Genomic DNA, 25,415 nt, shown 5'->3' on the forward strand with positions numbered 1-25,415 from the left:
AGGCTGCAACATTACAAACTATGAAAAAAAATTAAGGGGGTCTGAATACTTTCTGAATGCACTGTGTATTATATACATAGAGAGAGTATATTTAATAAACACAATATATAAAAAAAATATTTATAGTTACAAAAATTATGTAATTTTATCAGGGAAAGGTTCTGTATTAAATGCTAATCACATGTAAGTCTAGGAATATTAAAAAGTGTTTAATGTGTTTCAGCTGGTTTTAAAAATGTCAAACTGTAAGACTTTGCTCTGCATGCTTCAAGAAAAACATTGATTACTTGTTTTTTTGTGTTAGAGTACTCAACTACAAGTTACTCGATATGCCCATCCCTAGTTTGAGCATTTACTTTCTATTGTGAAGACACGCAGGCTTGAGTGAAGTTTAAGATGCCATTTATTTGATAAATGTAAAACAGAAAGTAATGTCTCTCTCTTTGGCATAGGCCCCGTCCGGCAGTCCGAGGGAGTTGTACCCAGAACCGTCTTGTCCTGCCGGAGATGGGAGGCAGGGGCGAGGAGCCTACCCCTGTGCGGGACAGGGCTCAACTGGTGGTGGTGGGGTGGTGGAGGTTGCCGTGTTAGCACACTGAAACAGCAATGTGATAGATTGTGAGCAGACTTATAAAGCAACGGCTTACATGCGATTGGCTAGGAATTACCCAGCTAATGATGTGATGATGTACAGCTGCTAGTCTTCCCGCTAGAACTACGCTGCGCTTCCATATTCTAAAGATTAACCGTGTGTATGTGCTGACATGTTTAGAATAATCCAAATTCATCAACATTTGAACAGTAAGAACAAATTTAACAAAGAACAGAAAATATAGGCAAAAAAATAATAATATATATATATTATATTATATATATAGCAATAAAGAAATAGAGGGAATGATATATGAGATATATCATTTTCAATTCAGTGGAATTGAAAAGATGATTGTTGAAAGATAGAAACTGAAACTAAAAAGAAGAAAGTGTAGTCACAAAAAATTATAACAAATTAAACTGACAGAAAACAAGAAAAAACAGAAACAGAGAGAGAGAGAGAGAGAGAGAGAGAGAGAGAGAGAGAGAGAGAGAGAGAGAGAGAGAGAGACTCAAATGGAGTGAGGTTATTAATAAAAGCCAAAGATTGATGTAGCTGTCTGTGGTAGAGAACACATGCAGAGCCTCACAGAGTGTTAAAACACACACACACACACACACACACACACACACACACACACACACACACACACACACACACACACACACACACACACTCTCAAGAGAGGACTGAAATAGACTACATTGACACAGGTAACACTGAGTTCAATGTTTCGGCTTCTTATATCAGTGGCCAAAGAATAAATCATTTAAAAATAACATGGTTTCTTTTTCCTTTTGTCTAAATAGCATTAAGTCAATAAAAGGTTGCGAAACACTACATAATGTTTTTCAAGTTACCTTATATGTAACCATAGGTTATCCATGATGTGAGATGATTATACCATGTGTTATTTTTAAGGGGATTTTGTCTTATTTTGGGACATTTGGGACTATTACCTCTCCAAATTATTCACAAGGAGGCATGGCCTTATCTCACAGGTGTATTTTTCAACAATTCAGAAACATTTTTTGACAATGATTGTCACCTCTGCACATAAACAGCTCTGGGTGTGTCTATTAAATGTATTAAAGAAAACGATTAAAGATTTATGGCAGAAGCTAACAGTTTTTGATCAAAATATTAGGTGATAAAAGGTAGTACTTATTTACATAATAGCTGACAATCCAATTTAGTTTGTACACATTCTGTGTACTGTTGATGAACAATACTGATAAGCAACAAATAGATGATAGGCTTATGTTTAGTAATGTGAAAATAAATATGTTGCCTGCCTTCCAAAGCCACTTTTGGTCTTATCAGTGCTTTACTCACAATATGTTATGTTTTTAATTATATATATTATTATTTTAATAATATATCATATATTTTTATTCAACACATGCAGAGAATATATTTATATAATTAAATCAAAGCCTTTTGTGGTTTAACAAGCACATTAGACCATAGGGCGAACGGAGGGAAAAGACGTCTAAAGCATCCGGTTCTCTGCTAAAACATCATAATAAAAGTCTCTTTTATCTAGACGACTGTGCTGACTTAAAAAAGCAGAGAGAAGAAAGATGCCGGGAAAATTCTTCTACAACTTTCTTTGCACCAAAGCTGCATTTTGTTTTATCTTGGCAAAATAATAAACGCAATTTACTCTCCGTTCTTCTCAGAGATCATTCTCTCTTTCTTAGCGATGTATAGTAAACAGACAAGCAGATCAGCATTCAGCATGACTTATGAAACATCGCCTTTGGAAATAAATAAATGAATAAAGGCATTATCAGAGGTTATGCAGATACATATGAACGGAGGTTTACATGGAGACAAGAAAGACTGCATCATCACGATCTCGGTAAAGTAAGAAGCCGATTTTATTACCGTCTCTTCAATACAACAACATACAGCAACAAGTGAATTATTTACTTCTGCTAATTCTGCTGTACATCCTGTGGTTGTGTGATAGTTTATAAACCATATCATCAAATATTATAACCTTCTAGTTATTTACACTGCAATCATTGCCAGTGAAAATTTCTCACATTTGCTGGAAATGCAGTTTCTGTGTAAATGTAAGATTCAATGTAGTAGTAATAATAATGATAGTAATATATCAATAATTATTACATTATATCGAAGTAATATCTCACAAGCAAGATTTTATTTTCTGCTTTCATTGATACTGTGTTGCTCTACTGTGTAGCACTGTATTTGTTTAAAAAAATACATAAAATAACTCAAATGTTGTGTTGTTGATTGTGCTGTGAGAATCAGTATAGAAGCTAATAAAGACAATGCAATGATTTGTTAAAAAGTAATTGTTCTGTTTTAATTTAAATTCATTTGATTAGACATTATATTAATGATAAAATGTACAAAACCTGGAATTTAGAGAAAATAAAATAGAAAAAATGGAATTAGGGAAAAAATAAAACAGAATTTGGAAACAAAATAAAATGTATTTCATAGGGCCCTATCCAAGTAAATGCATATAGTTTTAAATACAATTTGGGCAAAATCTTCTGGCATTTCACTCTGTACTTCAAACTTAATATATACACTTTACATCACCAATGCATTTTTAGACCCTATACATACCATAAACCATATTGCTGATTAATTTGCTGAAGTTTAAAATCTCAAAACTATAATTTTCTCTGGCTGTTGTTCAGCCTCTACATGTGTACCTAGCTACATCTTGCTCAGTCTCTATCAGTCACTCGGGCAGTTTCGCTTTTCGAAACTGGCACAGATGAAAGTGTGTGAGCGTTTCCAGGCAATGCAAAGAGATACGGCAGCTCTCTCACATGCCTGGTTCACTGCTTGCAGTTGAAGTGTTCATTCTCCATACTGTAAATGCAGTCGCGTGTTAATTGTGCCCGGGACATGCGGTGTGCGTAATGAAGAAGTATGCACTGCTTCAGACAATCAGTTTCTGTGCTAGGATGTGTAGTTGATTTGCGTGTGTACCTCCTGCAAATTTATATATGCCAGTTTTAGCCATGGAAAGGGGAGAAAAAACATTTGTGGAATTGAAATTTCACCTATTCTACAAAGCTGCCTGGGTTTATTCCTGACAGGCAGCAGATGCTCTAAACCCCACCCTCACCCTATTCCTAACCACATGGAGCCATTAATGCTGAGTAGCCTACCAGGAACAACTGGGGACACCACTCTCCTATTGCGTAAAGTTTCAGGAAGTAAATAAAAACGAATACTGCACAAATTGCATTATTTTATTTTTTGTATGTGTTACACAGAAAATACCGCAGATCTCAATATGTCAATGTCTTTCCTTGCCCTTATATATATATATATATATATATTTAAACAATATCACATGAGCAAGAGTGCAATATGGCCCAACATCAGCACAGCTGTGATTCGGCCGCAGGCCTATTGCCATAGATAATCAACGCAGTGCTGATTTAGGGCCATATAGCACGATTGTGAGTGTGATATTGCATATATACAACAGTTTAATGAACAAGTAAATTAACAATTTTGGGGAAAAACTGAGTACGGTCAAAAACGCATTTGTGCATGGAACTACTTTCTTATGTTACGGATCAGAATCTGCTGTTGCTGGTTCAATACAAATGATGCGTCCAAGCCTCCATTAGTAATTCAAAATTGTCACTTCAGAAATAGTATCACGGCTTGTGCTGTTTCTAACAAGTTATTGGATAAACAAAGATGGATGTGTGTGTGTGTGAGAGAGAGAGAGAGAGAGAGAGAGAGAGATGGAACGTGTGCGATCACCTGTTGCCACTCCCAAGCAGAGAAGCTGTCAGCTTTCTGAAGATCAGCTTTCTCAGTGGAAAAATAGCATCCAAGCGGGGGTATTTCTCCTTAATTCGCAGTAGCCGTTGCGCAAGAGTCAATAACTATAGAAACCGCAATGTCCTCTGCTATTTTAAACAGCACCCATTGTTTAATTAATCTGTCTGTAGTGTACTGTGATGAGCCATAAGGCTGAAGTTGTTCGTTTAAAGACATTTAAAGCTATTTCCTAGCTTTAGTAGAGTAGTAGTAATACAAGTGATCACAAAGAGCTGTTTTATAGACACTGGCTGATACGGATTCACTTCACCTAACTATCTCATATTACACACAAAAATTATCTTTTGCCACCACCTGCTGCTAACATATGTAATGTAAAAAAAAAAAAAAAAAAAAAAGACAAACAATAGCCTTAACACATATTTGTCTTAACACATAACTGATGAAGTGAGACCATCAGTGCTCAAGGAACGTCTCTCGTCCAATCTTATTCGAGGACCAGAACTAACTGTTTATATATATATATATATATACATATATATATATATATATATATATATTTCCTAATGTATCCATTTTATTCCAACCAAAATCTCTTAATTACATTATAATTATGCCAGTATAATAACTTGCAACTCCTTTCCTATTTTTATTTTCCAGAATAGTGATAATGGACGTGACATATTAAGAGCAATCTAACACAGAGAGAAAGAGATGAGAGCACTCTCTAATAAGCTGTTTTTAATTGGAGAGGCATGATGAAGTTAATCCTCTTGCTCTCATGCTGTGTTAATGGCTACAGCCAGATTATCACAATTAATCTCATTCAGGCTCTATACAGATTATACAGGCGTCAACAGCTGAGAACATGGATCTGTCAGCTCGTTTTATCTTCTGATTTCTAAACACTTGGGACAGCTTGACAGCATGTTAGTATGTGTCTGTGTGTGGCCTTGCTTTTTGTTTTTCTTTTCCAGAATAAATTTAGCTAATTTCAGAATAGGTACGGAGTGGTGACATAAAACACCCAATCAATTAGCAGTATATCACACGGTTTGACATCAAAGACAGTTGATGTTGGACAGTCTGTCTTGGCTTTTACCCAAGATGGGGGTAAGAAGGGGTCGTATTGTACAATGTGACAAGCAACAATCATAAAAGACAGGTAAAAATATCGCACCATGTACATCCAGCTTTAGTCAGTAGTAATTATAATTATGTTAATGCAAAAATCAATGGGAGGTCCCCTATGATATGAAACATGACACATGTTGTGTGTGTGTGTGAGCCTCACATGAGTGCCTGGGAGTAGTTGTAATAAGGAGTAACACCCAGAAACTTCTGTAGCTCGTCCATCACTTTAGCTGGGTCATTCCTTAACTGCTGTCCATCTATAATCATCAGCTATAGAAAGAGAGAAATACAGACAGAAAGGAAGTAGAGGATTGAGTTGATGTAGTTTTCTTTTTACTGAACTCAGCACAGCTACTTCAGCAAGGGATAGTCCAGATCATAACAGGTGTGCATTACTTGATTTGGAGGGTAGTATGTGAGCCATCTCTCCAGGTGTGTTGCGTAGAGTCCAGGTATGAGACAACGGTTCTGTAGAGAGCGCAGTTCAGGTGGAGCGAGCTGGTCAGCTAAAATGACCTCATAGAAACTGAACTGCAATGCTGCTGGGTCTTCATGAGCCCGCTGATGCTGCCAATGAGATTCAAACTATTTAAAACAGTCCTGCCTTACAAGCAACAAAACAAATTCAACTACACAAGGCATTAAAGCTGCACTCAGTATATATATATATATATATATATATATATATATATATATATATATATATATATATATATATATTGTGTTGCATACTTTCCCCATTGGCTTCCATTGCATTACTATACATATGTTTTTCTTTGTTTTTCACAGATTCTGTTGGAAGAACATGTATTTAGCCTAGAATATTCTTTTAATAGAAGAGATGAGATGGAAATGTCTCTCTATCAATGTTCTCTTGGTGTGTGGTAGCAGCTTCATGCTGTGCCTTTCCTGTGCATGCTGCTGCTGAAATTTCTAACTTGTGTTTACACTCAGTAATGTTCTCACTCACACTTACACGTACACATATTTAATCTCTCTACAATATCACACATGAACATGTGTGGGCACACACACTGGGGCTTGCTCACACTGGGCTCACCTTAACCAGATGTGATGCGACAACTTTCAAATTAAATGCAATTTGTATATCTACACTGAAGCTGCTGAGCGACTTGGAGCAATCACTGAAAATGATTTTTAAAGTCCACATTAAAACAACCTGCCTATTATTGAGTAGGTTCTCCTTGTGCCGCCAAAACAGCCCCAACCCGCATCTCAGAATAGCATAATGAGATGATATTCTGCTCACCACAATTGTACAGAGTGGTTATCTGAGTTACCATAGACTTTGTCAGTTCGAATCAGTCTGGCCATTCTCTGCTAGCCTCTCTCATCAACAAGGCGTTTCCATCCACAGAACTGCCACTCACTGGATGTTTTTTGTTTTTGGCACCATTCTGAGTAAATTCTAGAGACTGCTGTTCGTGAAAATCCCAGGAGATCAGCAGTTACATAAATTCTCAAACCGGCCCATCTGGCACCAACAATCATGCCACGCTCCAAATCACTGAGATCACATTTTTCCCCATTCTGATGGTTGATGTTAACATTAACTGAAGCTCCTGACCTATATCTGTGTGATTTTATGCACTGCTGCCACACGATTGGCTGATTAGATAATCGCATGGATGATTGTTGGTGCCAGATGGGCTGGTTTGAGTATTTCTGTAACTGCTGATCTCCTGGGATTTTCACACACAACAGTCTCTAGAATTTACTCGGAATGGTGCCAAAAACAAAAAACATCCAGTGAGCAGCAGTTCTGTGGATGGAAATGTCTTGTTGATGAGAGAGGTCAACAGAGAATGGCCAGACTGGTTCAAACTGTCAAAGTCTATGGTAACTCAGATAACCACTCTGTACAATTGTGGTGAGAAGAATAACACATCTTTCAAAGGCACCCTAATGTCATATCTGATGACCTAAACTATTTATAGTTAGCTTTAGACAGACCCAATCAAATAAATAGAAACTGTAATTATTATTTCTAGACAGAAATGGAGTCATAATGAAAAATGGTACTTTTATTATCTAATTTTTGCTTCATCAGATGCCATGTTTATTCTTTCAACACCAGTGAATGGCACAAACAGGAATTTGGGATATCAAAGGATGGATCTATGATGACTTCAAAAACTGACCAGATGAAGGCATCTCAGTAGACAGAATGCGAAGCAAATTTAGCCTTGATGCCTTCCTACCTCAGTATACAGCCTCCGAAGGCAGCAATTTTCAACTTTCTCATATACCCGCACACATCTCGCTCACCCTTTGACTTTGATTGGTTCATTCTGATACTGTTTGCTTTGTGATTGGTCATGGCTATACCTGATACCAGCTGTATGCCCTGTCTGAAGGGTTGATGAGCAGAGTGAGGATCTTGGCTTTGGGCAGCAGGGCAGCGGCTCGTTTGGGCGTCTCCTCTGAGGGGAAGTAGTTTGCGCTCTTCTCAAACAGGAAGTCTGTGCTGACATTTGAAGGTACAGGAAAGAACTCCATATACCTTAGAGAGGAGAGGAACACTGAGCTAGAGGATACTGACAAAGACAAATGCAGACACAAGAGTCTGGCACACATGTGCACACATCACACCTACCAGTCGATCCCTTTGTGGTAATTGTTGGTGTTGAAAAACTGAACTTCTTCGAAAGTTTTCACACTTGGAAAATTGCTGGAAATGAAGGGGTGCATGATCAGAAAGAGGTAGAGTGCTGTTGTGCCTGACGAGAGAGAGAGAGAGAGAGAGAGAGAGAGAGAGAGAGAGAGAGGGAATCTGAGTGAAAAGGTGCATTAAAAATGTAACGTGTATTTCAGAATTTTTTACTATTTGTCTCACTTTAGTTTGAATGTCAAAATGCACTGAAGCTGATATGGAAAAAAACCCAATGAACTGTGTTATCCCAGCATCATTTGAGAGTGTCAAGAAAATCTCAAATTCTTTTGCAAGAGTTTACACAGTCATTGACTACATTTATATGGGCACAAAAAAGCGGCTTTTTTGATTAAGCGGGTTATTGCGAGAAAACAGCGTACCGGTTTGCATGCGGCATACTCTTTACTCCTGTATACATGTGGCTCGGTCAATAAGTAGTTTTCTCCAAAGCAACGTAATTTTCCCGCAACGCTTGTGTAAATAACACAGATGGCATCTGAGGAAACTCTGTTGATTCACATTATTTCCAGATATTCCAGAGTCGTTGCTGTGTTTGTTTCCTTCACATTCTATCATGACCTGCAGCAGAACTGCACTGCTTATAGTGTGTTTACCCTCTTACATAAAACACTGGGATTCCCCCAGTGTAGGTGCACATTATGTGCTCCTACAGATGTAAGGGACAGTCGATATTTTACATTTGTGTATATAAATGAGAATACTTTATAATGTATGTGATTTTCCCACTGTACTCCCACAAATGTTGCATTTTTTCCGCTGTGTTGGGACGTTAAGTATCCCGTTCTGTTCCACACACACACACATACTCTTCAAACACCCATCAGAACGCTGTTTATGCATTTACATGGCAACATTAAGCCACATTCTCAGAGAGAAACCTAGGTGTGTTAAACCGCTTTCTCCTAATCCCTTAAACAGCATAAAGAAATCAGCGTTCTTGCTTACATGACATTTCAGAACACCGCTTTTTGCAAAAACCCTGGAATAAACTATTTTCTTTAGTACATGAAAACGTGGTCAGTTTCACATTCACTGATTTGATTAGTGACCTACAAAATAGTGCAGAATAATTAAAAGTTTTAGTGCAGCAAAATTACCATTTCTTCCTCATTATACATAATAACATTTCTTTGTTTTGAATTTTTCAAAATCTTAAAACTTTTGGTTTATTTCCAGGTTGGGATTTTGAGTTCCAGATTTTGAATCTAGATACTATATATGTGTTTACAACAGTTTGTTCCATTGCTCGAGCGGTGTTCCAAGAGTGCTGATTAGAGGTCTTCACGGGTCCACCCTAACCCGAGGACACGATAACCGACCCGGCACCTGTACAGTTTTGGATCCACGGTTTTTACGGTCAGCCAGATCTGGGTCGGGTCCTATTCTATTGCTGCGGGTCCCAGTCTGTTTAAAACTGTGTAATACCGAGTCGATCCGAGATGACCCGGCCATGATCAGCACTGACGATGATGGTGCTGTGTGTAACAATTGTAAAATTGTAATTGTAAGTTGCAACATTGTAAAATTAGGATGAGAAATTGGGGGTGGGAAATAAGGTGAAAAACGGAGCGGAGACACAATGAGCTGAGTGACGTCAGAAGCAGCGAGGAGCTAAGGCACATAATAGCATATTAGCAACGCTAACGTTAGCAGCCGTTGCAATGAACGAGCAATCGTTATTATAGTTCAAAAGGGCAAACAGTCGAAGTTATATTTTGCAAGATACAAAAAAACCTGCAAAGCTGATTCTGAACAAGTCGTGTTTGTCATCTGTCACCGTGACATCAAGTGGACTTTTGAAGCTGAAATAATGAGTGGATTAGCTATGCTGTATCAATCAGCAAGAGAGGAATCACAGAAAACCTGGATGTATTTTACCAACTTTCGTGGCAAGGAGGATGGATTATATGCGTCATGGCAAGGCACAGAGGAGAAGGCTACTAACGTTACATTAGGTAATACAAAGTTTTATTTTCACAAATTGTAAAATAACTTGTTAGTATCAATCAGCTGTGAAATCGGTGTTGATCAGGTCTGTGACTCCCGGACGGGTCCGGGTCCCAGCTTTCAAATAATCGAGGGGTCCGGTTCGGGTAGTATATTTTCTTGGTCTCTCTGGGTTCGGGCACGAATTTTTGGACCCGTGAATACCTCTAGTGCTGATATACTGTCCAACAGCACTAGGACGCTTCAGCATTTGCATCAATCCGCTTCTCCGTGTTCGCGGCTTTCCAGATAGTGGTGGGGATTTTAATTCATTATTTAAATGAAAGATTTCTCTTACTGATTCGTTCAGTGACCACTTCTGGAGATTGCATATTTATGGTAGTAACTTATGTTATGAGTGAGTATTCCAATAATTTGTTAAAAAACAACTGACTCTGAAAACAGTGGAAGTGAACGATAACGATTCATTCAGAAACAAAACAAATCACCACTAGTTCAAAAACCAGTGATGATCGCTTGCTGGGCTTCAGCTTTTAGACATTTTGGGTGGTAAAACTCACCCTGAAATTATATTCTTTAAATTCATCCTGTGATTTATTTCATTCCATTCTGTTTAGCTCCATCTAGCTGTTTTTGAACACAAGAAAGCATCTTATGTAAAGATGCCGTAAGAAACATGTCTGGTCAGGTGTAATCCAAAACAAGCCTAATTATGCAGGGCCAATTAGTTGACTAGCCTTTGAGGCAACTTACTGACTTGTTGATTTTAAAAATATGTAAGTTTGCACATCACTAGAAGAGAGGGAGAAGGGGAAAGAGGGCAAATAAATCAACAAGCCTTTTCCCTGCTAATGATGAAATTATATGTGCAGCTGATAACATTGAAGAGAAACACTCAGTGCCTGGAGATTCAGCCCACAGACAGAGAAACTAAAAGACATGGGATCAATACACCATTTACCTTATGGATTTTTTACTTTGTGTGTGTGTGTGTTTCAAGTTTGTGATACAGCAGAAAAGATGAGTCCAGAGAGCAGAAGTGTTTAACAAGGCAGTGTCCTGACACCAATCAAAATCTTACAGCCCAAAACGGCACTCTGTCTTTCCCCTTGTTTTAACCCCCCCCCCCAGCCCTCTAGGGATGTGTCTGTATTGTTCTCCTCTAAAGCTGAACGCCCGTGGTTGCACTTTCATCAGTTCCAGCAACACAAGGTGAGATATGAGGCGCGCACACACACACACACACACACACACACACACACACACACACACACACACACACACACACACAGGGCTTTGAAGCAAGAAGGAAGACTGATCAAGCGTACTTGTAACAGAAGAACAAAATTACCTGTTTTCTGAGGTCCGACCACGATGAACTTAGGCAGTCTGTCACAAGTCTTCTCTTTGGACCAGATGTCCTTATGCCGTTTATCATCACATGGGTTCTGAAACACAAACACATACAGCAATTCATTCCATTGGTTAATTAGGATCAGACAGCAAATTCTATTAAATCAATATATGATCTATTAGCAGATGCCCTAGACAGATATAGACAGAGGACAGGTCACAGGTCACAGGGTCTCTAGCTCGAAGGTTATATGCATTGTCCTTGAGATCATCTAGAAAATCCATCTTCAGATATCATTTAACAGATACAGTGTTAAGGACACCATGATATCGCTTGAACAGGTTTTTCTTTTCCTTTGCGACTTACAGTGCACTTATTACAGGGACAGTCCCCACGGACAACCTGGAGTTAAGTGCCTTGCTCAAGGACACAATGGTGGTGGCTGTGGGGATCGAACCAGCAACCTTCTGATTAACAGTTATGTGCTTTAGCCCACTACGCCACCACCACTCCTACATGGCAAAATGCATGCACAAAAAATAAACTTTTATTGGATTACATTTTTCTAAAAAGTTTTCAGAGGGCTCTAGTTGATTGAAGTGGGTTCAAGCTCATCAACAGAGCTGACTGGACTGAGGAGATCATTTCAACTCACAACTTTGCAGCAAAACTCATATCATTATAGTAATTGTATCGCTAAGAACATGTTTCACAGTAGCGCCATGTTTGATTTTGAATGGGAATGGAAATGAGGCTGTGAGGGTAGACTTACCATCTCTTCAATGGCATGAAGGGTGTAGATAAATCTGTTAAAAACTCATGTTGTCTGGAGATTTTTGTCTAGTGAGCGTCCTTGAAAATCTATTTTTTCAATGTTTTGAAGTCGTTTTCACACTACCATCGTAAGTTCAGTAAAAATGCGCTTCCCTGCACGCGCTCACGCTGAACTCAAGCGTCAGTTGCTAAACGACATAAGCACGAGAGAGAGAGCGAGAGCGAGAGAGATGATCTTTACAGATTCTGAAATGTAACAAATTTAAGACATCTTGTATTTTATTTAAGATATTTAAAACTTTTTATGGCCTTACATTTTAAAAAGTACATTTAAGACTTTTTAAGAACCCACGGACACCCTGTTTTAAGAATACACTAGAATACAGATGGCTTCAATGTGGACCAAAGGCCACAAAACTGGAGATTTGACTTTGATATGGCAAAAAGACACACACATATTAAATTTCTGTCTCTATCATGACTGACCTGCCAGAGTGGGTGTCTCTGCTCTGGAAAGAGTGTGAAGTACTTGTGTGCGAGCTGCAGTGGAGGAAGTGTGTGTAGTCTCAGGTTGGTCCAGCATTTCAGAAAGTTAGCCAAGTTAGTGAACGTATATAGTCCCAAGCGGTCATTCCCATAATTGGAGAGATGAGTCATAAATATACTGATCTGCAGAGAGGAATGGAGAAAGAGAGTTAACCATACATTCAAGAATAAAGCACACTTACATTAAGGAAATAGCATGTAATAGATGTGATGACCCTAATAGTATTAGCACAGTATTTTGTGTAGGTGGCAGTAGTGTGTTATATTGTGCAGGCTCCAACATTGTATTAACACCTTTTCTCATAAGCGCACAAGTCAATAAAGAACATACATAATTACACAAAAGCTGTCCTCTAAACATGTGTTATTCACATTTGTGTATGATTTTACTTGTCAAACATCTCTCCTAAACAGTCCAGCATATGTTGGGCTGTTCATCTGTGACTTCATTTTCAGACTGTTTTGCTGGCCACCTCTGAAAAAGACTAAATGTCGCCTAGCAACCCTATACACTGCACTACAGCGTGCTGATTTCTTGAATCGGGCCCTTTATGGTCCGCTTCAGAGCACCCCTGGGGCACATTCAATTACTGCAGGCCGATCGTCGGTCTTTCATATGAGGTAAGCCCAGCGGTGAAGTGAAGCTGTAATTCTGATGTAATCCACTAGAGTAAGGTCACTCGCTGATGGTGTCTGTGGAGATTAGGATCAATACAATTAACAAGGGGCTGCTGAGAGAAAAGGAGCAATAAGAGGAGTGATGGGGGGACGAAAGGAGAAAAAAGAAGAGTGACGTTTTATTGGGTCTCTATGCTTGACTGGTTTAGTAGGTTGCGATTTAAAAGGAGAGGAGAGGGAATATGTGGCCTAGTTTAACACAGACACAGACGATGTATGTGCTAGGTATCCTCTCCTTCTACAATAAAACCATTAAACGCACATAAACATACAGGTACACACACTTACACACCTGCAAATATGACACTAAACAGCAGTAGCCTGTGAGAAGCTGAACAAACTTCCATCCAACAAACACATGTTTCTGGCTTTAGCAGAACATTTGCATAGATGTCTATTCATTATCCAATTTGCTCTTTAATTTAGCATGACATGAGATAAGGTACATTATACAGTATATCTGTTTATTTTTTTTACTGTATGATCTATTATGGTGCGTTCACATACAACGCGAGAAAATGTTCGCCTCGCATTGCTTGCGCGAGTTTGACCGCTGGACTATAAATGTGTGTTTAAACTCGCGTTCGCGCAAGTAACGCGAACCCGCAAGTATACCTCCTTCTCTTCCGAAAAAGGCAAGGAGGAGGGGCTTCTACGACTTGGTTCATAGTAAAGTACAACCAATAGCTGGAATCAAGTAGACGCGCATAATTTCAGAACTTACCTTCCTTGCTCACTTTCCTCCAATCGATGTCTTTATTCGTCCGGTATCTGTACATGTATCACGTTGTGTCATACGATTCCGGGAGCCCACACACCGCTACAACAATTTTTCCATTATTTTTTCCAGATTTCTTCTGCTACTACGTCAGTACGTCAGTGACATCCCAACAATCTCAATGCTGACAGGCTTTCGCGACAATGCATCATGCAGATTTTTTGCTGGAGTTGAAAAATTTTAACTTGCACGAATATGCGAATGAAGCGATTTCACATGTTCAAGTCGTGCATTTTGCTTCATTCGTGCCACCCGGCGCAAAATCGCATCTATTCGCATCTTTGCATTGACTTTGTATTTAATACCGCCGCGCGAAACGCTCGCTTCGTGTTGTATGTGAACGCACCATTAGAAAAGTGATTCCCAACCAGGGGCACGTGTTGGTACTTATAAAACGTATAAAGCAGAAAAGTCTGACTTTAAATAAAAAAATAGAGTCATAAAATGTTTTTATAATTTAAAACAATTAAAGTTGTAATGGCCATTTTAATAATATTAATCCTTAAATGCATGGGTGTCTCAACAAAATGTTTTACGTACCTCGGGTAATTAGCGGCCTGAAATAGTATAACGACAGTACCACTAAAGATTTGAGGTTTGATTTTAAGGGCTAATAAATGCTAAACGAATATAGTACAAGAAGTAACGTATTTCTAGTTTGGTTGATAAAAGGGGTACTTGAGCCTTACCGATGGGGCCGTGGGGGTACATGAGAAAAAAAAGATTGGGAAATATTGTATTAGAACACATTTTCTCCTGGATCTGGTTTGACTTGGTGTGTGTAATGGACTCTGAATCAGGGCCTTAGTGCTTCTCCCTCAGAAGATTGCTGTGGATAAGTTGTCAGCACGGCAACGGCAGCAGGCTTTGATTGATAGATGGGATGCTAGGTGACCGTGAGCAGGGCGGGTAATATTTATGGGATAATGAGACAAGTTGGTTCAAAATGCAGCAGCCAGAGTGCTGACTTGAACCAAGAAATACGATCATATTAGCCCCATTTTATCATCGTTACATTGGCTACCTGTTAAATTTCTTATTAATTAAAACATTTTGTTAACTACGTACAAAGCTTTGAATGGTCTAACTCTGCAGTACTTAAGTACTTACTCTCTTCTACCACGCTATATTCCAACACGTTCATTATGATAGCAAAATTCTGGCCTGTTAATAGTTCCTAGAATATCAAAATCCACAAAAGATGGTAGATCCTTTTCCTATTTGTCTCCTAAACTATGGAGTAGTCTTCTTAACATGGTTCGGGACGCAGACACCCTCACTCAGTTTAAGTCTAGACTAAAGACTCATCTATTCAGACAGCCATCACCTAATTTATCCTTCAACCCACAATTAGGCTGCTGTAGTTAGGTCTGCCAGAACTAAAAACATTTATCATGATCTATAAATCTGCAAAAAATGTATTGCCATCTACGCCAAAATTATTCTATTTGTTTCCATGTCTGCACCTGAACCGGCCAGATCCAGCTCGGTTCCTGCTTGGTATTGGACTCCACTGCTATGTGTCTATGAGTGATGATAACTAAATGCAGCCGGTGCCAGCCAAACATCACTTCAGTCTATTACGATGGACTTCAGAGGATGAAATGATGCCAACTCCAACCATAAGACATGGGATACTTCATATGCCATTGCCTGAACCTTGGACTTAAGATAGTACTCACCGAAATTACCGGCCGGTTGAACTGCGAAGCACCTCACTGATCTCTGCCAGCATCACCTCGGTCTAATGATGGACCACACTCTTGTAATGGAATACATAGACTATTAATTCATTACCAGCATCAAACCCTTCATCAGCCAAGTAACAAAGGACAATGCATCTATTTGAACTTCTGCAGTTAATCCAGGAGGACTTCAAAGACATTAGTCTTACAGTTCTTACAAAATCTTTCCTTAAACACTAGCCCTTAACAATTTTATTTTTACATAAAGTTTACTAATTTTAAACCATGACTTGCACTACATATACATAACTAATATTGGCATTATATTCGTGATGTTAGTCAGAGGGGAACTGGCCCCCACAGTGAGTCTGGTTTCTCCCAAGGTTATTATTCTCCATTAACCAACATCTTATGGAGTTTTGTGTTCCTTGCCACAGTCGCCTTCGGCTTGCTCATTGGGGTTAAAAATACAGTTATTATTTAATTACTTATTTTTAAACAATTTACAATTGTATTTTAGCAAACTATGAATTTATAGACATTACGGTTTCATTTTCTGTTAATGCATGATTTTCTGTAAAGCTGCTTTGAAACGATGTGTGTTGTGAAAATCGCTATACAAATAAAAATGACTTGAACTGACAAGTTTAGCAGCTGTAACAATGGCATGCTTTACGCTGTACTGGTCCAACAAACACACACACACACACACACACACACACACACACACACACACACACACACACACACACACACACACACACACACACACACACACACAAACACACACACACACACACACACACACACACTCACACACATGCACACACACATGCACACACACACACATAGTGAATTCAATTTAACTCTTGGTAAACGAATGAGACCCCATGATATTAAAATGATGTGAAGCATTATAAAGTATTTTGGTGTATGTTTGACTTCACTTCTCATATAAAAAAACACAAGCTTTTCACATCTGTAGAACATCAATCTGACCACTGAACAAGTTCTGCTGTGCCACAAACACACTGATCAAGATATGATTTATGTTGTGCTTTCAGCAATCAACAACACACACACGTGCGCACACACACAATGTTATCCTTACGACGACTCTCCATAGACATAATGATTTTATACTGTACGAACTATAGATTCTGTCCCCTAGCCCTACCTCACAAAAAACTTTCTGCATTTTTACATTTTCAATAAAACATTGTTTTGTATATTTTTTAAGTGATTTGAATTATGGAGACACTAGAAATGTCCTCATAAACCAAATTTATAACATAATACCCTTGTAATTATTAGTTTGTAACCTAGAAATAGTCCTCATTAACCACCCAAACCCGCCCACACACACACACACACACACATGCAGACTTAGTAAAATAGACACTAGAACACAACAACCCCTACACATACACTCAAAAAAACAAAGCCACAGGCCTTATGACTCATTTTACCTAGTTCTTGTAGGCAGCAGAAGGAGGGGAGGGGTATTGAGAGAGCAAGCACAGACATAAACAGAGAGAGAGAGGATCTCAGGTCCAGGAGCATCCATCCTGCTTGTCCAACACACACTTGAGAATGCCAGTGCAAGCCACCATTTTAACAGCTAAATTTGGACCTATCGAACACACACACACACACACACACACACACACACACACACACACACACACACACACACACACACACACACACACACACATACACATGCACACACACGCACATATATAGAGAGAGAGGGGGAGAGAGAGAGAGAGGATCTAAAGGGTTCCAAACAGATGTTCTTTCTGGAAGAGGTTCAGGACCTGACAGATTTATAAATCACTAGCCTGGAAAAGACATGAAAATTTAACCACCACACACACACACACACACACACACACACACACACACACACACACACACACACACACACACACACACACGAACACACACACATGAACACACACACACACACACACACACACACACACACACACACACACACACACACACACACACACACACACACATGAACACAAACAAGGATAAGAGACTCCAATTACCACCGTTCACCTTTCACTGTGGGCATTTCAGCAGAAAACTCAAGACAACAGAGACTCTAGACACATATACCAACACACAAACAAACCCAAACACACTGTAGGAGCAGGTAACATTGTGCTTTTTGACAGATTTTTTCTCTGGCAAAAATCTAGTTCAATTGAAAAACTTTAATCTACTGTAATAATAATAAGCTTGCAATTATAGTCCGGCTCACCACAATGTTTTAATATCTTATTATGAAACATCAGGATTGTTCTGTTCCTGGATGCCAATTGTTTAATACAGCATTCCAACCTTGCTAAAATCAATGACATAGTAAAATGCCGACAAACACCATAACACTGTGCAGCAAAAATATTGAATTGCTATTTTTATTGCATCGCAATGTTCTGATATGATTATGGGCCCTATTTTAAGATCGCTAAGCGCAGCGCTATGCAATACATAAGATACGCAAAGTCAGTGGGTATGGCTGTGAAGTTTTGGTATTTTCGTGCAAGCATGTGCTAAGTCTATGTCTATAGATTACGTTTTTAAGACATTAATTATTTCCCCCAAAATTGTACCACATTTATAATTTCCAAGATATGATTTATGCCTTATGTAATCTCATATAAGCGCTTTACAGATATAAATTCATAAATACATCATAATAACCTCAGCCGTCCTGCCATTTACACATGTGCTTTTCAGTAAAGAGTCCAGTGGGGCCGATGATGGGCTTTTGGTCACCCATCAACTTTTGGGCCAAGTGTTTTCACAAGCAGGATCAAAGATTTAGTCACTGAGTTGATTTGATTAGCGATCACCGCTGGGCTTACCTCATATGAAAGACCAACGATCGGCCTGCAGTAATTGAATGTGCCCAAGGGGTGCTCTGAAATGGCCCATAAAGGACCCGATTCAGGAAATCAGCACACTCTAGTGCAGTGTATAGGGTTGCTAGTTTGATTTGATTATTGGCTGAAGGTAAAAAAACACATGAATCTCTGAGAGATGAGACTTTCAGCTAATTCGGTTGTGACGTCTAATATACAGTAGTTCGATATCAGGCCTAATCTGTGAATTAAGAGTGAGAACATGAACATGAACTTAGACAACAGGACCAACCAAGACCAAACCTGACTGATACACAAAGCACATAATGAAAATACCCGTACAGTCTAGTAAAGAAACATGTAGCAGGTGTGTTATGAGGATGATATGAAGTAGACTGATTTAAATGCCATCTTTGAGCTGAACAGCTCTTCTAATAACAATAGTCATCTTGATTTTGCTTCTTTTCACATCAAACGGTATTATCATTTCAAATGAATGTTTACGCTTTGAAACATTACCTAATGAAATGTATACTTACATTTTGGATACTGAGCAGCTCAGGATTTCCAGCACGCATATAACTGGAGATTAACACATTTTATTAGGTTTTATTCGGTGCTTCATCTCTAAAGCCGAAATACACTTGGCTCTGTCCATTTACGAGAGCTCATGCACGTTAAACATTATCTAAGCTGCACAAAGAAAGATGGAAGGAGAGACATAGATTTTAAGTTCAGTAGAAAGAAACGGTTGATTTCTTGTGTTCCAGTGTGGACTAACGTTATAAATGCAGCACTGGCCTGATCGGGCAAGTGACAGTTCTAACAACTGGCACAAATCTCTCTGACACTGGCCAGTCCTTATTGTTGAGCCTTGGATCTGTTGTTCTCACTGTTAAATGTAACTTTAAATATATCTATCTATCTATCTATATATATATATTAGGGCTGTCGAGTTAACGCGTTAATAACGCCCGATTAATTATACAAAAAATAACGCGTTAAAAAAAATGTACGCATTTAATCGCATGCTTGTAGTACCACCTGTTTACTCCAGAGGGCAGTAAGTGAAATTTCAGCTGTGTGAACAACACACAGTTTATACAGTGAAGAAAACAACACATATGCGTTACTAAGGGTTCAAATGCGAACTAAGGGATCTCAATATGTGTTTAAAGACTGAGTATTAAACTATATTTAACTTGACACAGTGACCTAAACATTTTATGACGCAACACACCCGAGACGCGACACAAGCATGTCTGACGCAGGTCGTATGGTAGGGTGACCACCTGTCGCAGTCCCGAAATTTGAAGCTTTGTCCCGCATCCCGCAAGTCATAAGCAGTGTACCACATTTCAATTTTGTCTGTATAATTTTTTAATCTTTATTATTATTTCGGCATGGGAAAACACTGAAAACAAATCTGCAACAGAAAAATGTGTCTATCCAGAGCTCCCGAGAAGAAAAATTGTCTTTGTTCTTATAATAAATAATTGGAGAAAATATATATACATGGTTAAAATCAGTTACAGGTGACCCTAAAAATGGAGAGTGCAGGGTATGCCACCGAAGTTTCACAGACAGCTCTGCTGAAGCAGTTCATTACATTTACATTACATTTATGCATTTGGCAGACGCTTTTATCCAAAGCGACTTACATTGCATTTATTACAGGGACAATCCCCCTGGAGCAACCTGGAGTTAAGTGCCTTGCTCAAGGACACAATACACTCACCTAAAGGATTATTAGGAACACCATACTAATACTGTGTTTGACCCCCTTTCGCCTTCAGAACTGCTTTAATTCTACGTGGCATTGATTCAACAAGGTGCTGAAAGCATTCTTTAGAAATGTTGGCCCATATTGATACGATAGCATCTTGCAGTTGATGGAAATTTGTGGGATGCACATCCAGGGCACGAAGCTCCCGTTCCACCACATCCCAAAGATGCTCTATTGGGTTAAGATCTGGTGACTGTGGGGGCCATTTTAGTACAGTGAACTCATTGTCATGTTCAAGAAACCAATTTGAAATGATTCGAGCTTTGTGACATGGTGCATTATCCTGCTGGAAGTAGCCATCAGAGGATGGGTACATGGTGGCCATAAAGGGATGGACATGGTCAGAAACAATGCTCAGGTAGGCCGTGGCATTTAAACGATGCCCAATTGGCACTAAGGGACCTAAAGTGTGCCAAGAAAACATCCCCCACACCATTACACCACCACCACCAGCCTGCACAGTGGTAACAAGGCATGATGGATCCATGTTCTCATTCTGTTTATGCCAAATTCTGACTCTACCATCTGAATGTCTCAACAGCAATCGAGACTCATCAGCCCAGGCAACATTTTTCCAGTCTTCAACTGTCCAATTTTGGTGAGCTCTTGCAAATTGTAGCCTCTTTTTCCTATTTGTAGTGGAGATGAGTGGTACCCGGTGGGGTCTTCTGCTGTTGTAGCCCATCCGCATCAAGGTTGTGCGTGTTGTGGCTTCACAAATGCTTTGCTGCATACCTCGGTTGTAACGAGTGGTTATTTCAGGCAAAGTTGCTCTTCTATCAGCTTGAATCAGTCGGCCCATTCTCCTCTGACCTCTAGCATCAACAAGGCATTTTCGCCCACAGGACTGCCGCATACTGGATGTTTTTCCCTTTTCACACCATTCTTTGTAAACCCTAGAAATGGTTGTGCGTGAAAATCGCAGCAACTGAGCAGATTGTGAAATACTCAGACCGGCCCGTCTGGCACCAACAACCATGCCACGCTCAAAATTGCTTAAATCACCTTTCTTTCCCATTCTGACATTCAGTTTGGAGTTCAGGAGATTGTCTTGACCAGGACCACACCCCTAAATGCATTGAAGCAACTGCCATGTGATTGGTTGATTACATAATTGCATTAATGAGAAATTGAACAGGTGTTCCTAATAATCCTTTAGGTGAGTGTAGTGGTGGCTGTGGGAATCGAACCAGCGACCTTCTGATTAACAGTTATGTGCTTTAGACCACTACACCACCACCACTCCACTTTCAGTGCCCCAAACATGACAGCTCTGATATCTTTGGCTTTGAGCATTCTGTCACCAACGCGTTCGTGGAGAGGGTGTTTTCACTGATGACCGCTGCGTGGACAGAGACAAGGAACTGAGCATCTGTGGACCTCATCAAAAGTGAACTCCTGGTGAAAGTGAACTACAGCTACACCTGCCCGGAGTTCTACAGTCATAATGAACAAGAAGGCTCTACTCGAAGCAGCCAAACATTTTTTAATTCAAGATGCACTAAATCCGGTAAGAACGCATTTAATCTTTCTAGTCTTTAATATTGGAATTGATGTGCTTATTTTGGAAATGTGCTTTTTAACAATTAGATTATTATTTTCACTTCATTATATTTACATTGAGTAGGTCTGTGCTGTTAAAATGAGTTTGTATCGTAGACCTTATGCCAAACTGAGTGACGTTCACAGTGCAGACATTAACATTTAACATCACTGTAAAAATACATCTAATATAAAATCAATATTTATTCACCTAGTACAATAATAGTAAGTTATCTCTCCCTCGTGTCCCGCAAAATCAGGTCTGCTGACCTGCAACAGAGCAATAGCCAGGTGGTCACCCTATCTTATGGTCTTTACCTCACAAATATTTAATTACCGGTTAAGGAGGTGTCCTTTAAACTGTTACACCATTTTTACCCAGTCAATCTTTATTTAAGAAACATGCTCCCTGAAATAGATCCACTTTGCTCCTTCTGTAATGCTGTAGATGAATCTGCCCCTCACTTTTTTGGGAATGTGCCGACGCAGTAGTATTTTGGAGAATTTTTTTAAATATATTATTTAAATACTCTTTGTACCTCTAACAACTCCAAAGCATTGAAAAGCATTGCACAATGTAATGAATATAATGTCATGGCATTATTGTAATATATATCTGTAGTATTATGTACTATGTGTACCCCTGGCTTGAGGTGCTTTCTCAGCAAATATTTGTATATGCGATTAATCGCGATTAATTAATCGGGACACCATGTAATTAATTTGATAAAAAAAAAATATCGATTGACAGCCCTAATATATATATATATATATATAGTGTATATAATCAAAATACTGGTGTAAGACAACCATCCTGGTGTACTGTATAGCTGTTTCTCATTATGCGTTCTTACGTTCTCGTGGCTCTACGTCAACATCCAATGCCGAAGTTCGATTGCAATCCTCAAGAACGCAAGTACCGAGAATGCAGGAAATTGCCCGGATGTGTCCTTGAAGTCGAGGATAAATCGGATGGTGACGTGTGGGCAAGCACTTGGTACTACGGAGGCAGACGAAGAACATTTGTCGTTTTGTTTTGTCCTCAAGAGTTTCCCGCTGTAAGCACGCGAAAGTCTGACGGCTTGTGAGATTCATTAAACTTCGTCAACATTTGTTGTTTTTTGGGGTTTTATGTTAACACAGTAATAAACATGCCGAAAACGATTGTTTATAGACTGCAAAACCTCAGTTGTGTGATGTTTTAATGCTGTTTAATTATGCCAGTATTTCTCTCACTGGATTCAAATGTGCTGTGGTGGTTAATTGCGCAACAGGAAGATCGCAGCACATCTCAAAGCACGCGATAGATGCGTTCTACATCCTCATGCCCTTCTGAGTTCGTTCTTCTAAGGTAGCTTGGCAAGACTGGTCTTCATAAGAACACAAGTCCGTTCTCTGCGTTCTTAGAATTGAGAGACACACTATGTTTTCCCTTAAGCTAGATTCAAACACACACACACACACACACACACACACACACACTGCCTCATTTAACAGGAGAGTCCAGCTGGAAAATTCTGTCCTCCAGTGTTTTGCCTTTCTCACTTCCTTTCTTTAATGCTCTCTCTCCCCAAACAAACACACACTCCCTCTCTACTTTTCTATTATTTGACTCACTTCCATTCCTATTACAGTCTACTTAGTTCCGCTTATAGTTTTTGATTGAAATTTGATTTCTTTCATTAAATGTTTTTGCGTCTTTTCTCTGTTCCTCCATCTCTTTGTGTCTCAGTGGTGTGTGGTTTTTGACCATCCATTCATCTCAGGATAATTGAAAGTTGACATTAATACACATAATGATGTCAGCAGAATTTGTTGCCCATGCTCACCCTCCTACTGTTTGTAGGGAGCAGCATGAACAAGGGTAAAATGTAGTGTCAAAAAATGAAGTGTTCTCCCTTCTGTAACAGATCTTCTGCTCTGTTAACCTTGTACTCTTAAACACACACACACACACACACACACACACACCACACACACCCATTTAAATCCCTCTGGACAGGAAATGAAAGAGCACAGGGCTAATTTTTTTCAGTGTTGTAACAATGTTTTTTTTATTTTATTTTATTTAATAACCATTTTTCTCACTGCCATAAAAATATTTTTTAAATGCTGTGCTACTGAAAGAAAAGAAGAGCGATGCATGCCATTAATAAGTAGCGCTGTGTCTTCAGAGCTAAATGTTAACAGTGATTCATTTTAACACAGAAGAATGTGACCGTGATTAATAAATCAGGGAGCCTGAGGTCACATAAATGCATATAATTGATGAGTTTAATGTAGAAAGACATACGCTTGGTCATTAATGTGCTTCCATGGAGCTGTCGCAGCTCAATAATAATTTAGTTTGGTGGCTTATGTACAATTGTAGAGGAATATTCAAACAAGATTCACAAAACTTTTGTGCTTTAGGGGTGGAGTCCAGACTTTTAAACCACGCCCACAAGTCTTCTAACTCCCATTCTATAATTCAAAGCCTCTCATGCTGAAATTAAAGTGGTTCCTTATCCAAAAAAAAGTGTAGTACAGGCCTATATTTTTAGTGTGTCTTAACTGGTTGAAAATGGTAAACTTGGCTTTTCTTGAAGATCTTGCCATGCATGCTCTCAAGTGATAACGCTTCTTTAAGAATACTGTAAAGGGATTAATGGAAAGGAGAAGGCCAACAGGGAGCGGCAGTTGGAAAGAGAGAGGAGAGAGAGAGAGAAAAAAAAACGTACTCGCCGGTTCTCCGATATGCCGTAGCTTGGTCTTCGGCCACTCCTCCATCCTCTAATGGAGGACAGCTGCTCCGTTGGGGTGGATGGTAGTGGCGAGGACTCTACTACGGCGTATCCCTCCTCCTTCCTGGGTTTTGGCACCAGTGTAAAGGGATTTATGGAAAGGAGGAGGCCAGAACCGGCTAGACAATATAAATAATATTTTAATTATAAACTTAACCAAAAAGACAAACCACACAGGTGTCGGACAGCTGTCCGTAAATCTCTCTCTCTATCGCACTGCAGTTTCCAGTCGGCCTTTATCACTCTCTGAGGCTTGATTAGCCTGATTACGGGCCGGGTGTGCGAAATCACGACCCGGCCCCGCCCTCCGCCCTGCCACAGATACATTTTCAAAGTGATGAATCACTGTACCGGAGAGGTTGTGCAGAAAAACCTTATATGGAGATTGTTTGATTGCCATGTTTTATGCAAATTTCTTACTTGGCGGACATACACTTTAAATTCAAA

At 39.3% G+C, this 25,415-nt stretch overlaps 1 protein-coding gene across 1 annotated transcript in view; it reads right to left on the minus strand.

Annotated features, from left to right (window-relative positions):
* The window catches only part of ndst3 (N-deacetylase/N-sulfotransferase (heparan glucosaminyl) 3), an 85,675-nt gene that overhangs the window by 5,979 nt on the left and 54,281 nt on the right, over positions 1–25,415 (minus strand). The window contains exons 7-12 of the mRNA XM_052137392.1: positions 12,778–12,960; positions 11,515–11,611; positions 8,139–8,262; positions 7,871–8,045; positions 5,918–6,088; positions 5,682–5,791 (exon numbers count right to left, since the gene is read on the minus strand). Of these exons, the coding sequence (XP_051993352.1) occupies positions 5,682–5,791; positions 5,918–6,088; positions 7,871–8,045; positions 8,139–8,262; positions 11,515–11,611; positions 12,778–12,960 (860 nt within the window). The remainder of the gene's footprint in view (positions 1–5,681; positions 5,792–5,917; positions 6,089–7,870; positions 8,046–8,138; positions 8,263–11,514; positions 11,612–12,777; positions 12,961–25,415) is intronic.

Source organism: Xyrauchen texanus, chromosome 11 (genome assembly GCF_025860055.1).
Source record: "Xyrauchen texanus isolate HMW12.3.18 chromosome 11, RBS_HiC_50CHRs, whole genome shotgun sequence".
Lineage (NCBI taxonomy): Eukaryota > Metazoa > Chordata > Actinopteri > Cypriniformes > Catostomidae > Xyrauchen > Xyrauchen texanus.